This window comes from Drosophila arizonae, chromosome X, assembly GCF_054131065.1.
Source record: "Drosophila arizonae isolate 15081-1271.41 chromosome X, UAZ_ARI_1.0, whole genome shotgun sequence".
NCBI classification, from domain to species: Eukaryota; Metazoa; Arthropoda; class Insecta; order Diptera; family Drosophilidae; genus Drosophila; species Drosophila arizonae.
Genome location: NC_142927.1, coordinates 23,086,806 through 23,102,006, shown reverse-complemented (window position 1 = coordinate 23,102,006; position 15,201 = coordinate 23,086,806). Strand labels below are relative to the sequence as shown.

The window sequence follows — 15,201 nt, the reverse complement described above, 5'->3', positions numbered from 1 at the left end:
TTGAACGCCACAGCCGTATTATTGTTTGGTCAAATTTAGCACATTTGCGATATTTAAGTATTTTGTTTGCAGTGTGTTTGAATTCGACGGCAGATCAGTAAGGCAAAAATAATTACAGATAAACGCGTCTATCAATTGTTTTTCAACATTTGATCAATTTTTAATGTGTACCCGTGCGCGTTTGCCTGAATATAGTGCGAAACCTGTTAAACAGTCAAAACGTCGCGTTGCATGAAATCAAACAAGTGCGCATGCAAGTAAGTTGCACCGTGCATTAAGCTACGACTAAATAAAATTTAGTATTCATTTGACTTCGATTGCAATTGTGGACTTAATTTGTTGTGCTGCTGGTTTGTGGTTGGCCATAAGTAAAACGGTCTTGAAGGCGCGTTCGTGGGGCTCATTGTTTTGTTGTTGATTTGTCGATGCCGATAATTTGGGCCGAGGCCGGAGCCGGGGAATTGCCGCTTTGTCCATATGTCCAAGTGTATGTGTGTGTGTTTGCTAGCCTAAGTATATGTGTGTGTGTATTTTTGCATATGCCGCGCATAATTGCAGGGAGGGTCGCTACCTGTCTGTGTGTACGTGTGTATTTGCGTCGTCTGGCTGGCTGCGTCTGTGTGCGTGTTTGCGATTTTGCCAGTACAACAAGAATTGTATTGTGACAGACGCAGAGTTGCTCTGAGTGGTGAGAACTCTTTCTCTTTTGTTGTTGAGGTTGTGGTGTTGGTGGTGGCCGTCGTGTGCTCTAAACAGGGTTGTTGCACTGTCCATAATTGCAAAACATGCACATTTCATTGGTGTTTGCCCAGCACCCAGGGGCACAAAACCAATAACAATTTGCCCAATTGATTTTTGTGCAAACCAGCTTTGGTGTTGTGTTTGTATGTTGTGCTGAGTGCGTGTTTTTCTGGGGCCCGCCACTAACGTGTGAACGCTGGACAACTCTGGCAGCTGGTGAATTCAAGTCGCTGTGGTGAGTTTGGTCTTTGTTGAGAAAAAAAATGTCGACGCGAAAAGTATTTAATCATTAGTCAGAAAAGCCCGTCTATGCGAATTCTGTAAATTGGGAAATCAATTCAAACTGAAGATATAACACGGCGTAAAACTGGATAAAGTGGTAAAAACAAGGCGCAAGTTATGTAAATGAAAGCGAGTGCAATATATGCAGCACACAAATTCGCCAGACTGCGACACGGTGGCGTTCCTGTCGACCACAAAGTGAAACTGCAGCGGGGAAAGTCGCACACGCAGAGACACATACATACACATAGACGCAACATTGGCAAGAAGAAGATCAATAACAACACCGAGAAGCAGGAGTGAAGCCTCAGCACAAGATGGACAATTGCGACCAAGATGCTGGCTTTCGGCTGGGTCCGATCAAGGAGGAGGTGAAGCCGGACATATCCCAGCTGAATGACAGCAACAACAGCAGCTTCTCGCCCAAGGCCGAGAGTCCGGGCCCCTTCATGCAGGCCATGAACATGGTCAATGTCAACAACAACAATAATCCCAATCAACAGCAGCAACAACAGCAACAGCAGCAGCAGCAACAATATCCGCCAAATCATCCGCTCAGTGGGTCAAAGCACCTGTGCTCCATATGCGGAGATCGAGCCAGCGGCAAACACTATGGCGTTTACAGCTGTGAGGGCTGCAAGGGCTTCTTCAAGCGCACTGTGCGCAAGGATCTCACATACGCTTGCCGGGAAAATCGCAACTGCATCATCGATAAGCGGCAGCGGAATCGCTGCCAATATTGCCGTTATCAGAAGTGCCTCACATGCGGCATGAAGCGCGAGGCCGTGCAGGAGGAGCGACAACGAGGTGCCCGTGCCTCCACCGGACGATTGAGCGGTGGCGGTGCAGCCGGTGGTGGCGGAGCTGGCTCCGGCTCTGGCGTTGGCATTGGCGTAGGCGGCGGCGGTGGTGCCGGCAGTGGTGCCAATAGCGCCTCCGATGACTTCATGCCCAACAGCGTGTCCCGCGACTTCACCATCGAACGTCTCCTGGACGCTGAGCAACGGGCGGAGGCGCTCAGCGGCGATAACGCACTGGCATTCCTGCGTGTCGGACCCAACTCAACGGTGCAGCCAGACTACAAAGGCGCCGTCTCGGCGCTCTGCCAGGTGGTCAACAAACAGCTCTACCAGATGGTGGAGTATGCCCGGCTAATGCCTCACTTTGCCCAGCTGCCGCTCGACGATCAGGTGATCCTGCTGAAGGCGGCATGGAACGAGCTGCTCATTGCGAACGTGGCCTGGTGCAGCATCGAGTCGCTGGACGAAGCGATCGCCGGGGTGGGCCACGACAGCGCCTTTGATCGGCGGTCACCGGTGCTGCAGCCGCAGCAGCTGTTCCTCAGCCAGAGCTTCTCGTACCATCGCAACAGTGCGATCAAAGCGGGCGTCCAGGCGATCTTTGATCGCATACTGTCCGAGCTGAGCGTCAAGATGAAGCGCCTCAATTTGGATAGACGCGAGCTGTCCTGCCTGAAGGCCATCATCCTGTATAATCCGGACATCAGGGGCATCAAGAATCGTGAAGATATCGAGCACTGTCGCGAGAAGGTCTACGCCTGCCTCGACGAGCACTGCCGGCTGGAGCATCCGGGCGATGATGGGCGTTTCGCTCAGCTGCTGTTGCGATTGCCTGCGCTGCGTTCGATCAGTTTGAAGTGTTTGGATCATCTCTTCTTCTTTCGCATCATCAGCGATCGGCCGCTGGATGAGCTGTTCATCGAGCAGCTGGAGTCGCAGCCGCCGCCGGGCCTGATCCTGAGGCCGGAGTGAATTCGAAACGGCTTGTTATCGATCGATAATGTATCGCAGCATGTTGTCGATCGATTGTTTCATTGTGATTGAGTTTGTTTGCATTTCTCTGCCAACCACGCCTCCTGTCCCCGACTTCCTCTCCTCCCCAATATTAATCTGAATGATCTGATCTATATTTCACTCTCTAATTAGTAACATGAATGTTATAAAATTATATACTAAATATGTAATGTATTTTTTTTATGATATATAATAATATATATATATACATATATATTATTTTAATTTTTTATTTTTTTTTTTAATTTTTATTTTGCAAACTAGAAAATGTTTTCCTTAAGATTCAACGATAAAAACAAAAATAAAATAAAACATAGTTATATGAATGTGGCGTTGGCTGACATAGTTATATATATATATATATATATATCTGCTATATATGTATATATATGTGCATACCTACATAGATACATATATGCATATATCAAATATAAGCAAAATGTAATTATTTCTTAAAATAATTGTATCCAAACGTTATAAAATACATGCGAATTAATGTATATGTATATATTTAATATATATACATGTACATATATCTCTATCTCTGTCTCTCACTCTATATACATATATATACTCTATATAACGTTTGTGTGCGAAAGTGTTTTCTTTTACCTTGAATTTTGTCCCTGTTCGGAAGAAACGGACTGCATTAGCGCCTGTGGCGCGTTCGTACAGTGAACGCACGTTAACCGCAACCCATTCGATGTGAGAAGCTTTTTATCGATTCGCTCTTGATTTGTCCTTGAAGCCGAATCCATAAAAATATTAATAATTTGTTTAAACATATATGTATATGATGATTTTTATAATTTTTCAAAATGACGAAATCAACTTGCATTATATCATCAGCTATCAGATCAAGTTTATTGATAGAAGAAAATTATGAATATTTAGTCGTACAGTGAAGACTTTTCCGTCATATGTTTATATATAAATATATGTAGTTTTTAAATTAATGTTTCAACACTTTTCTATTTTAGTTTAGAAAAATTGTCGTAAATTCTCTTTTTGCAAGGTTTTTTTTTCAGCCATTTTATTGTCAAGACCAATTAACAAATTGGACAAGCATTGGAAAAGTTAGAAGAAACGTGTTTCTTTAAGAAATTCTGGACTCGAAAATCCTTGGCATGCTTAAGAAACATAAGATAATATCGGAGAATTTATAAAACATTTCATATTGCGCTGAAGGATCTGCAAAAATCCCTATTGGATAGAATAAACGCATCTCCAATTGGAACACGTTTGTGATAACACAACGCGAGTGCGTCCAATTGGATTTAGCGTAGTGTCCACACACATTCCGCTTGTATTCCGATTGGATATCTGTGTGGGAATTCTCCAAGCAGTCGTTCTTATTAGATAGTCTACCGATTGCTAATTTGATTTTTGTTTTGTTTCTAAAGTTGTCCATGGCAATGGGATAATTGTATCAGAAAGCGTTTAGCTTAGATTTGTTAATAAAGTTTATGTTAAATTCGTGGCAGAGACTCACTTTCTTCCGCTGGTGTTTATAGCCATCGCTTTGGCAATTTGTCTGTCCGTCCGTCCGTCTGCCCGCCTGTTTGCCTATGGATTCGTGGCGGGCAATTCTTTCAATTTTTATTAAATTTATGTATGTTTTGCGTTCAAATAGATATTTTCAGAAACATGGTATTAACGCACAGAAGCTTTAAAAATAGATATTGTTTTCGAAAAAAAGAAGAAAAAAAAAAAAAAAACAAAAAGAATTTGCCGCTGACGACGCACAAAAAATGGGCCAAAAATAAATTATTTCTTCTTATTGGGCCGAGTTGCGATTAGTTGGGTGGGATGCGACCACGTAATACTCTGTCCCTCATACTGCTGCGTCTTCCAACCAACCATTCATCCATCCAGCGTGTCTGTCTGGAAGTAGAGAGTGGGTGAGCAAGAGAGGGAGAGAGAATATGAATGAATGGCTGCTCCTTGTGAAAGCGAGCGAGCGAGCGAGTGACTGTGTGCTGCTCCTTCTGAGAGAGTTTTACTAACTCATCGATGCGAAGCCTCAAGCACACACATATAGATACATATGTATGTGTGTGTTGTATTTAGATTTGAGCTATAAAATATTTAATAAAACTCATAAATAATCTGTCTATAAGCAGAAAAATATATGTATATGTATATATATATATATTTTTTTTTATATTGATATATACATAATTACACACACATACATATGTACATATGTTCAATAGGCGGCATATTCAGAGTAGTTTTGCACGGAAAAACCAAGTGGCATGCCAATAAAATCATGTGTATGCCGCCTTCAGTGCCTCCCTTACCTACATACATACTACACTCTGTATGCATATATGTATGTGTATGTGTTTGTGTATTGGAAAAGAGTTTCCGAAGCAAAATTAACCATTTGCTATTTTTGTAGCTGTGCGGGGGCGGTATGATGCGACAGTCCGGCCCCGAACTGACAGACATACGGACGGACGGACAGACAGAAATCAACTGACAGACACGCATTGACCATCAGCAACATCAGCAGGCAGCAGCAGCAGCAGCGGCAAACAACAAGTTGTTGTTTTCACACAGGGTGACTTGATTTCAGCTGCGTGAGTGTGCGTTTGTTTGTCTCTTTTGTTGTTGCATTTCGTAAAGCTAACGGCATTCGCTCTAGCAGATTCTACCTGTTGTCGCCGCTCTTGCATTCGTCTGCATATCGATAATTATCGAGCATGGCCGAGGCACGACGCGATGTACGCACACAGACACAGATTTACAAAAGCTAGCTCACTCACACACATACGCACCGCAGCATCAGCCAGCAGCCAGCAGCAGCAACAATTGTCTGTTGGTCGAATTCATACTTTCTTCTTTGTTTTTGCCTTGCCTTTCCATTGCTGCCACCCACTCCCACTGTGTGCATATGTATTATTATGTGTGTATGCATGCTCTCGTGTGTGTGTGTGTGTGTGTGTTCGCTTCGGCGCATGCTCGTTCGGGCATCTTCGTGTGTTTGTATGTGACAAACGAGAGGCGATCGCCGTCGTGCATTTTGTTGTTCTTTTTGTTGCTGCTGCGGCTGCACAGTTTTCTTGGACTGTTGCTGGTGCTGCTGCTGCGCTGCTGCTGCTGCCGCCGCCACTTCTGGGTCGTCGTATACGTACGATATTCAGTTTTTGCTTCGCGACATCAGTTTTGAGTTGGCTATCAACGCGAGCGGGTCTTTCTCTTTGCAAGCGACAAACGTAGATATTTCCATCAAATTGTAGTATATTCCACATATATTGTTTTGTTGTTTTTTTGTTATTGTTGTTGTTGTTGTCGTTGTCGTTATTGTTGTTGGTTACAATACAAATCAAATTACCAAAATTTTTTTTTCATATTTTTTTTTCAAAAAAAAAAAAAAAAAAGTAAAAAAAACGATTTAAAAAAAATTGTCATACAACACAGACACGAAAGAAGAAGAAAAGAGAAAAAGAAAGAAAAACTGTAACAAAAAATAAATATAGTTATTATTTTATTTTATTTTTATTTTATTTTTTTTTTTTTTGGTTCAGACTTGTTAAAAAAGTAATACGTCAAAACATATATAGAAGCGTATATATATAAATGTGTATGTGTACATATGAATATATGTATATATATAAAACTGTAGATATATACATGTATAAATATATATACATATACATATATTTAAATATCTAAAAAAAAAAAAAGCTTTTTCAATTACGAATAACGAATCTATTGGATGTGAGTGTGCGTGTGTGTGTGTGTGTGTGTGCGAGTTGGGTATAGATATATATGTATATATAAAGATACATACAAAACATATAGACACATATATCTGAATATATAGAATATTTACGTATATGTGTATATGTATAAACCGAAAATAAATACAAAAAAAAAAAAGAAAGAACTGCTTAGATCTGTGTTAAATACTTTTGAAAACGGAACCGAATTATATATATAAATATACATATATGATATTCATATATTCACATATGCATATACATATCTTAAAATTATCATTTATATATACAGATATAGCTAATATTCATATATCTAATAATTCTTCAATCAAAGTCTAAAGGTCCTCCCCCACCCCCTTCTAAACATACATCATGTCAGATCATCATACGCACCTAAATGCGTTATGTATGTTCGAACATTTCTTTATTTTTTCAACTTTTTTTTCGAAAATTATTTCAAATATGTTCTAAATCCACAATCCAATCTGCCCGAAATTTCCAACCGCACCGCCCCGTTCCGTTCCCCTCTAAAAGTGTGTGTGTGTGTGTGTGTGTGTGAGAGAGGGAGAGAGAGATAGAGAAGAAGAAGAAGAAAAAATCGTACGGCACATGCGTTGACGTTAACGCCGAAAATAAAATTTGAAAAACATACTATTTTTAAAACTATACCAATGCGAAACGGAACGAGATGGAACGAAACAAAACGAAACCAAGCAAAAGCGAATGTGAACAAAATAATTAAGTAGCAAATTATCGTGTTATACAACGGCTTTTTATACATATCTATATATGTATGTATATATAAATATATTATTTTGATATATATATATATATGTATCTGATATATTCTTGCTGAACTTGGCTTTTAGCACTCTATTCTAGTTCAATTTCGAATTCGAGTTCGAGTTCGAAAAGGCAAACACCTGTGTTTGCCCTTTCAGCAACAGTTCAGCAGGTTTCCGCTTCCCTTAATTCGCATTTCCGTTTCCGTTTCTATTTGCTAATTAATTGTTTATCGATCAATCATTCTATCTCTATCTGTATCTCTCTATCTTTCTCTCACTCTTTCGCTTTGCCCATTGCAGATATACAATTTGAAGGATTATCTTGAAACGAACATATATATATAGATATGTATATCTAACTATATATACATATATACGATTTGTTGTCTTTAGTTTAATTATCAAACCAAAAGTGAATCAAGCAATAATAATAAAAAAAAGAGAAAACAGCTGATTGAAGTTAACGAGTTAAGACCACTTGTCGAACCAGCTAATCTATCGAACCAACTTCGAATTGCGAAAAATTATCAGTTTTGAGATTCTAAAATCCACACAAGCACACATTCACACACACACACGTATACGCCCCGCACACGCACAGACACGAGACGACCAGCAACTGCAACTAATGAAAAAGAAAATAATTTAAAACTTAAATTTAACAATAATAAATACAAAATAGAAACAAAAATATATAAGAAAAGTTACCCAAACGAAGTAATTAAGAAAAGTGCTACCCTACTACCCCTCCCCCCCGATCATAATCGACAGCAGCAACAGCAACTGCACCACCAGCAACTGCACCTAACGAAACAGCCACAAAATGATGATGGAGAACGGTATCTCCATGGAGTACGGCGATGGCTACATGGAGCAGGAGGAGGAATGGGAGCGCGAGGGATTGCTCGATCCGGCGTGGGAGAAGCAACAGAAGAAGGTGAGTGCGTCACTTAAGATAATTCCAAATTCCAATTCTAAAAAATTATTAAATTTCGTTTTCAATTTCAACTTGATCTTGAGACGATCGACAGATCGTTGGCCAAGTTAAGATGGGGCAAGTGTCAAGTACAAGTAGAATAGGCCAAGTAGATTTAGCCAGCCATTTCCATTTCCACTTTCCACGTTTCCCATTCTTATCAATTCTGAAAACTGAAAGATTTATTTTTGAACTGAAACTCTGAATGCTGGTCTATAAATAAAGCTCTAATATTAGCCCAATATAGGAAATTTGGCTAACGAAATGTTTATTTATGCCGAAGTTTTCTGGCAAAGTTTCTATTATTTCATTTGACAAATCATCAATTCTAGCAGCCATTAGAAAACATGGGCACGGGATTGTTGTCTACGTCTAGGCTACATAGCCAGTGTTGCCAGACTGGTTAATAGCTAACGGTTAAAGAGCATAGCGCAATCAGTTGAAGACAGATGCGAAACAGCATCAAATATATAATATAGAAATGTTTAGCTATAGCTAAAACACATGTATGTATGTGTGTGTGTGTGTGTGTGTGTGTGTGTGTGTGTATGTAATATATATTTGGCTGTATATTTCTTCGATTATGTTTCAATATTTGTGCACGGTAGACGTGGCGGGACGGGGCGGGGCCGGGCTGGGCAGGCAAGCGAAAAGCTCAGCGCGCATTTTAAAAATAGACACATTTCATGGTTCTTTTCTCGAAATGTTTGAAATATGTTGTACGAAAATAAATAAAGCGTTGTTGTTGTAGTAGTAGTAGCTGTTGTTGTTGTTGTTGTTGTTGTTGTCATTCAGTTAAAAACATTTTGCGCCACAATCATTTATCACTGGAAGTCCCCAAACGCCTGAGACAAAGTTAATTCCATCTATTTGCCTCTCTGCTTATTGATAACTTCACAAACTATTTGCCTTACCTCTCACTCTCTCCCTCTCTCTCTCTCTCTCCATCTCTCTCTCACAAAACACACACACAGACACTCACACACTCAAGTAGCTGAAGGTTATGTATGCGATGTTCCATTCAATTATGTTGCGCGTATTTCTTACTGCCTGTCACTTCTCCACTACCCACCTCCCCCTCCTGCTGGCTCACCTGCCCCAGCCCCCTGTCACTCTCACTCGCACTCTTTAGCAGTGCCGCTTTATTTGTTTGCTTGTTCTGTGTGTATTTTTCTTCTTTTTTTCAGCGGAAGCGACTGCCGTTACCTGACAATAACAACAACAACAATAACAACAACAGCAACGACAACAATAACAATAACATGCCACTGCCACTGTCTGAATTGTTGCTCAATTGATCGCTTTCAAGATCGTTCAGATGTGACTCAATGGCACACAGGTAGCTTTCCAGCCACAAAGTAGTTACCTGCCTGGCTGACTGGCTGCCTGATAAGTCAGATTCAATCAGATTGCCAAAATAAAAGCCTAAAATACCTCGCCCACCTGCCCATGCCCGCTGTTAATCACTTAACAATGTGTAGAAAAATGTTCGGTTTATTTAATTGCCAATTTGGCAACTATTTCAATTGTTGTTGTTGTTGCTGTTGTTGGCTTTGCTCTTTCCTCTTTTCTTTTTGATTGCAAATGAAGCGCAGCAAATAATGATTCAACACATTTTTTTTGTTTTTTTTTTTTTTGTATTTGTTACATACAACAACAAGAGCAGCACACAAAAAATTATTCTGTTATTTTTATACATATATACATAATTCTAAAAATTGTTTCAAAACAACAACAGCAACAACAACGAAAATATCACGAAAATTTAGTGCAAGGTTGCGGTTTTGACACGCTGCTTCATGATATGCGTATAGAGGGGGTGGGCCGCTACTGGGTAGGCAGCAATTTGCAATTATAAATAGCCAGCAATAAGCTAAAGAACTGCATATTCCACAGAGAGTGTGAGTGGGAGAGAGATGGAATGATATGCAGTGCAATGACAAATTGGAATATGGCTGCTGCAGGAGGTTGCCACCTGATTAAAAACATTTTAATGATTGAGCTTGACATACAGTCATGTGCACACGGACACACACACACATACACATGCAAATACACAGCCATACTCACTCACATCTGGTACATGTATATTCCGTTGATCTATATATAAATTTCGTAATCGTAAATTACCGCACAACAGAATTTCGTCTCGTCATTATGGGAGAGACGCAGCTCAGTTAAAATGTACATATAATGAAAGCAAGAAATTGTTGACGCTGCTGTTATTGTTGTTGGCATTTCAGTGTTTACATTGGCCAAAATGGCAGGCTGATGACTGTGTGAACAAGCTAACGGACTGGGGGCAGGAGACGGCTACCTGTGGGCGGCCAAGCAGGTGGGCTTGTGGGCGTAGGCTGTTTATTGTTTTCGAATCTTGCACTTGCTCTCACTCTCTCCACCCATACGCGTGTGTATGTGTGTGTGTGTATGATTCAGCAGCCTATGCGTCATCGGCAGTGCAGCACAGACACACGCACACATATATTTCTATCTATACATATACATAAGCATGCCTCTCAGGTGTTAAGCAATTGCCAGCTGGCAGGATTGCCATAGACAATGACTAAACTAAAAATCAGAAAAAGACAAAAAAAATACCAGTGTTAGAAAATTGCGACACATTTTGACAGCCACTTAGCGGCAAACGCACTAATTGTCTGCGTGTGTGTGCCTAAATAATACCCTATTGACTTTTTGCAACTAATTTTTGCCAAAAAGCATCGCATTTGCTCTTCACCCCATTACGCGTCGTTGTCTACATTGGTTTTATTTAATTTGATTTTGTTTTTGTTGTTTTTTTTTTTTTTTTTTGGTGTGTGCGAAAGAGTCCATGCTATGAGGCCGCTCAAATTACATTCGGCTAAAAATGGTGTGTGCGAGAGAGCGAGTGCGCATCGCATCGTGAGCTTTTATTTTAATATGATTTTGTTTTTGTTTTCTATGTGTATTAATTTTTTTTTTGAACAAAAAAGCTCCCGGCGTTTGTATTTTGGCGCGTGCGCATTTCTTATTGCTTCGATTGCTCAATCGCCAGAGAGGAGCTGATCGGCGCAGGCAACGGGCAGCTGCGTCTGCGGCTGCGGCTGTGGATGCTGCTGTTCTGCCCGATAACGGTAATCGCGCTGAGCGCAGCTTTAACTATGAAAAGAAAGAAAAAAAAAAACGGCAGTAGCAAAACAAACGGGTTGACGGCGGAATGCGGCAGGCACTTAGCTAGTCAACGCTGCACACATGCATGCATATACATACATATATAAATAAACATATGTGTGTATATATGTATGCACATACATGCTGCATGTATGCAGCCGAGTAGCGGTAAGCGCCAACGACTCGTTTGGCAACGCACTCAAACTGCAGCTTACCTACCACTCCCTGGTACTCTTTTCCCTAACCCATCACAGCATACTATATGTATGTATATGTGTGTGTGTTTATTGCTCTCTTTTCTGCTGCGCTGCTGGCCTAGTTGAACGTGTTATTGTTTGTGTGGGTAATGTAATGCAGAGGTAATCTGTCCCCAGCGCCCGTTTTGATCGTCACACACACACAGACAGAGATGGCGAGAGATAGAGAGCGAGCGAGAGAGAGAGAGGCAGACAGCGATTTGCATTAACAGTTGCATTTCTTGTTCTTTGAGCTCTGCCCGGTTTTCCGTTTGCTCGTCTAAGCTCGTCTTAAAGCCGCGACAACCATAACAGCATCCAACAATCTAAGCGAGTTGCTTGGCGACCTGTCCCATTGTATCATGCACGCACGTAACTGTAAGCAGCTAAATGGCCAATAAAGCTGCAGCCGGCTATACGTTCCCATTCTTCTTGCACTTCTCATTTTTTCTTTCATTTTTTTTTATTGATGTGTGTGTGTGTTTCTTTTTAACATATATTTTCATTTCCACTTTTTTTTATCTTTCTCCCAATTTTCTAATAATTTTCCCATCTGGAAACGCTGTTGTCCCTACGCGCTTGCGTAGCGGTTCTTTCATTGTTATGCATATTGCTATCATTTATACTCATACAAATGTCGACTAGGTAACAGTGTGCTTGTGTGCGTGCGCCCGCGCTTTCCTTTTCACTGTCTGATCATTGAACGAAATCCATGTGAATGGCCAAGCACAAACATTTGCATACTCACACACACACACACACACACACACACACACAGAGCAGAGACCCGCTCGACTATTAGCAGCTGCATGTCTGTGGGCGTGTGGGCGCGCCATTGTGTGCCGTAATATTTGTGTATGTGTATGTGTGTGCCTTTAGGTACTTGTGTGTGCGAGCTTTTTGCTCAGCAACAACATTAAGCCTGTTGTAAGTTTACAAGCACCAAACAGCAGAAACGCAGACGCAGACGTCGACGACCAAAATAATGAAGTGTGTGCAAAAACAAAAAAAGAACAAAAAAAAAAAAAAAACAAGAGGAGAAAAACAACAAAACTGGTTTATATTTGTACATACAAACAGACATCTCTACATTGTCTTTTCTTGTTTTCTCTTTGTTCTTGCTGTCTGTCCCCATTCGGTGAAAAATAACTGCAACTGTCAGCCGCTGTCGCAGTCGCAGTCGCAGCTGGCGCGGCGGCGCTGCAGCTGCAGCCTTGCCAGACCGGCCCAACTGATTCGCGCAGCTCAGGGAAATGGCAGGAGAGATTCAAAGAAAACTGGCCAATCCTGCCACTCAAAACGTTCTTTAATCTTTCTCTCTAATGCAATTAATTACTATATCTAGTAGCTTAGCTAGATTTTTAATGCATTTTCCAGATTGATTCTAGATTGTGCTGCTAGATAGATATGATATACATATGTATATGTGTGGAGTTTTGGCATAGAATATGATGTACTAGAATTTATAGTATGTTAAAAGGTCAATGGAATTTGTTTTATTTGAGATTAGTTATTTCAGGAAATTATCCTTAGTTCTTTGTAGGATTCTTAATAGAAATGCCATCAAGTAAGGTAATAATATAATTTAAAGCTTTAGAGATCAAAATGTAATATGAAATATTCTTAATTTGATTCCAAATGAAAATTGTTATAGGTAGGTAATCAACTTGTATTGACAATTTATATCGATTTCTATCGTTATTTATCGTTATCGATTGCATAGATCCTATCTAAATTTCCATCTCTCTCGCTCCACAGACATTTACCGCGTGGTGTAACAGTCATTTGCGCAAAGCAGGCACCGCCATCGACAATATCGAGGAGGACTTCCGCAATGGCCTCAAGCTGATGCTGCTGCTGGAGGTGATCTCTGGGGAGACGCTGCCCAAGCCCGATCGCGGCAAAATGCGCTTCCACAAAATCGCGAACGTGAACAAGGCGCTGGACTTTATTGCATCGAAGGGCGTGCATCTGGTGTCCATTGGCGCTGAGGAGATCGTCGATGGCAATCTGAAAATGACGCTCGGCATGATCTGGACGATCATTCTGCGCTTCGCCATCCAGGACATTTCGGTCGAGGAGATGACCGCCAAGGAGGGTCTGCTATTGTGGTGCCAGCGCAAGACGGCGCCCTACAAGAATGTCAACGTACAGAACTTCCATCTCTCCTTCAAGGTAAGAATGACGCTCGCTCTCTCTCTCTCTGTCTTCCGCTCTATAATAAGTATCATATGTGTTGTGCTTGTAGGACGGTCTGGCATTCTGTGCCCTCATCCATCGTCATCGTCCAGATCTGATTGACTACGCCAAGCTATCCAAAGACAATCCTCTGGAGAATCTGAACACTGCCTTCGATGTTGCTGAGAAATATCTAGATATTCCAAGGATGTTGGATCCAGATGGTATGTTGTACCCACAGCTCGTTCTCCCTATGCCCTAGTTAGCCATAATTAATAGCTAATGCTCTTGTAATTAAGTTAAGTCTTAGGGCATTTCGTACATTGTAATGATCATACTTAAAATTGAAATTTAAATTCTCTTGATACACATCAACAACGATGACCAAACACACAGATTTAATCAACACTCCGAAACCGGATGAACGTGCCATCATGACGTACGTCTCCTGCTACTATCACGCCTTCCAGGGAGCCCAACAGGTTGGAAATGTGACGCATGTACCCGAACCCACAAGACAATACACCTACGTCCCGAATAATTACAATGTGACTAAACTTCACATCTCGATACACATAAATATGATATATCTATTCCATTTCTCGTTCTATATATATATATATACCATTTGTGTATATATACCTATATATATATATTGCAGTTTGTTTTTTGGCAAACCATGAAAATACATATGCCAACACGCTGCCTTTGATGTTGCGCTCGTTGAAGCTTTGCTCTGGCCACGGCTGAAAGCTGCCAAAACAAACAAAAGCTCGCAATGCAAAATCCGTTCACTAACAAACTCCACACTAATACGAGAAGAGGCGCAGGCATTGGTATTGGTGAGCTTTCGAAGCTCTTACAGCATGCACAGCCGTCGAGCCAATACATGTTTGCCATCTGTGTGAAAGCTCGCTCGCTCTCTGTCTCTGTCTCTCTCACTCTCTGCCTCTCTGCCTCTCTCTCTCCCTAATCATTTGCTGTTGCTGCTGCTGCTGCATGCTGCATTAATTGGAATGCAAATTTTATCTGATTCGGCTGATGTCAATCACATTGTATTATTTTTATCACATTAATATACATATACATTTATATATATTATCGTTATCTTATGTATTATCCGTGTTATATATTATGCATACTTGATATCGCACTGGCAACTCGGGCCATGCTCCTGCGTCCGCATTTGGGGAGAGCATTGCCTGAGTTCTTCTGCGCATCCCCCCGTTCCATATCCATGTGCTCTAATCTCTAGGCATGCCTTAAGTTACGAATGTTAAGCTACTAACGCGCTCAATATGCGATACGATA

General features: G+C 41.0%; 2 protein-coding genes and 1 long non-coding RNA gene across 22 annotated transcripts in view; 2 read left to right on the top strand and 1 right to left on the bottom strand.

The window, feature by feature from the left end:
* The first annotated feature begins 59 nt into the window (after nt 1–59).
* Actn (alpha actinin) overlaps nt 60–15,201 on the top strand; it is a 20,268-nt gene continuing 5,126 nt past the window's right edge. Inside the window, exons 1-5 of one of the 20 annotated variants that reach the window (XM_089473396.1) lie at nt 60–257; nt 8,125–8,287; nt 13,471–13,887; nt 13,961–14,114; nt 14,287–14,438. In XM_089473396.1, coding sequence (XP_089329522.1) covers nt 8,174–8,287; nt 13,471–13,887; nt 13,961–14,114; nt 14,287–14,438 — 837 coding nt within the window. In that variant the 5' untranslated portion in view covers nt 60–257; nt 8,125–8,173. Of the gene's footprint in view, nt 258–5,919; nt 6,082–7,650; nt 8,288–13,470; nt 13,888–13,960; nt 14,115–14,286; nt 14,439–15,201 lie in introns of those variants that run through there. The other 19 variants (XM_018014225.2, XM_089473388.1, XM_018014222.2 and 16 more) reach the window with 19 other exon arrangements.
* usp (retinoid X receptor ultraspiracle) lies at nt 724–3,378 on the top strand. Its single transcript, XM_018014242.2, has one exon. It carries the CDS (start codon nt 1,341–1,343, stop codon nt 2,793–2,795), a length of 1,455 nt encoding a protein of 484 aa, XP_017869731.1. The 5' UTR covers nt 724–1,340; the 3' UTR covers nt 2,796–3,378.
* On the bottom strand, nt 4,330–5,839 carry LOC149268025 (uncharacterized). The gene is made up of 2 exons (XR_016270900.1): nt 5,141–5,839; nt 4,330–4,721 (listed from the first exon to the last, which is right to left on the bottom strand). It is a non-coding gene; the product is annotated as an uncharacterized LOC149268025 (long non-coding RNA).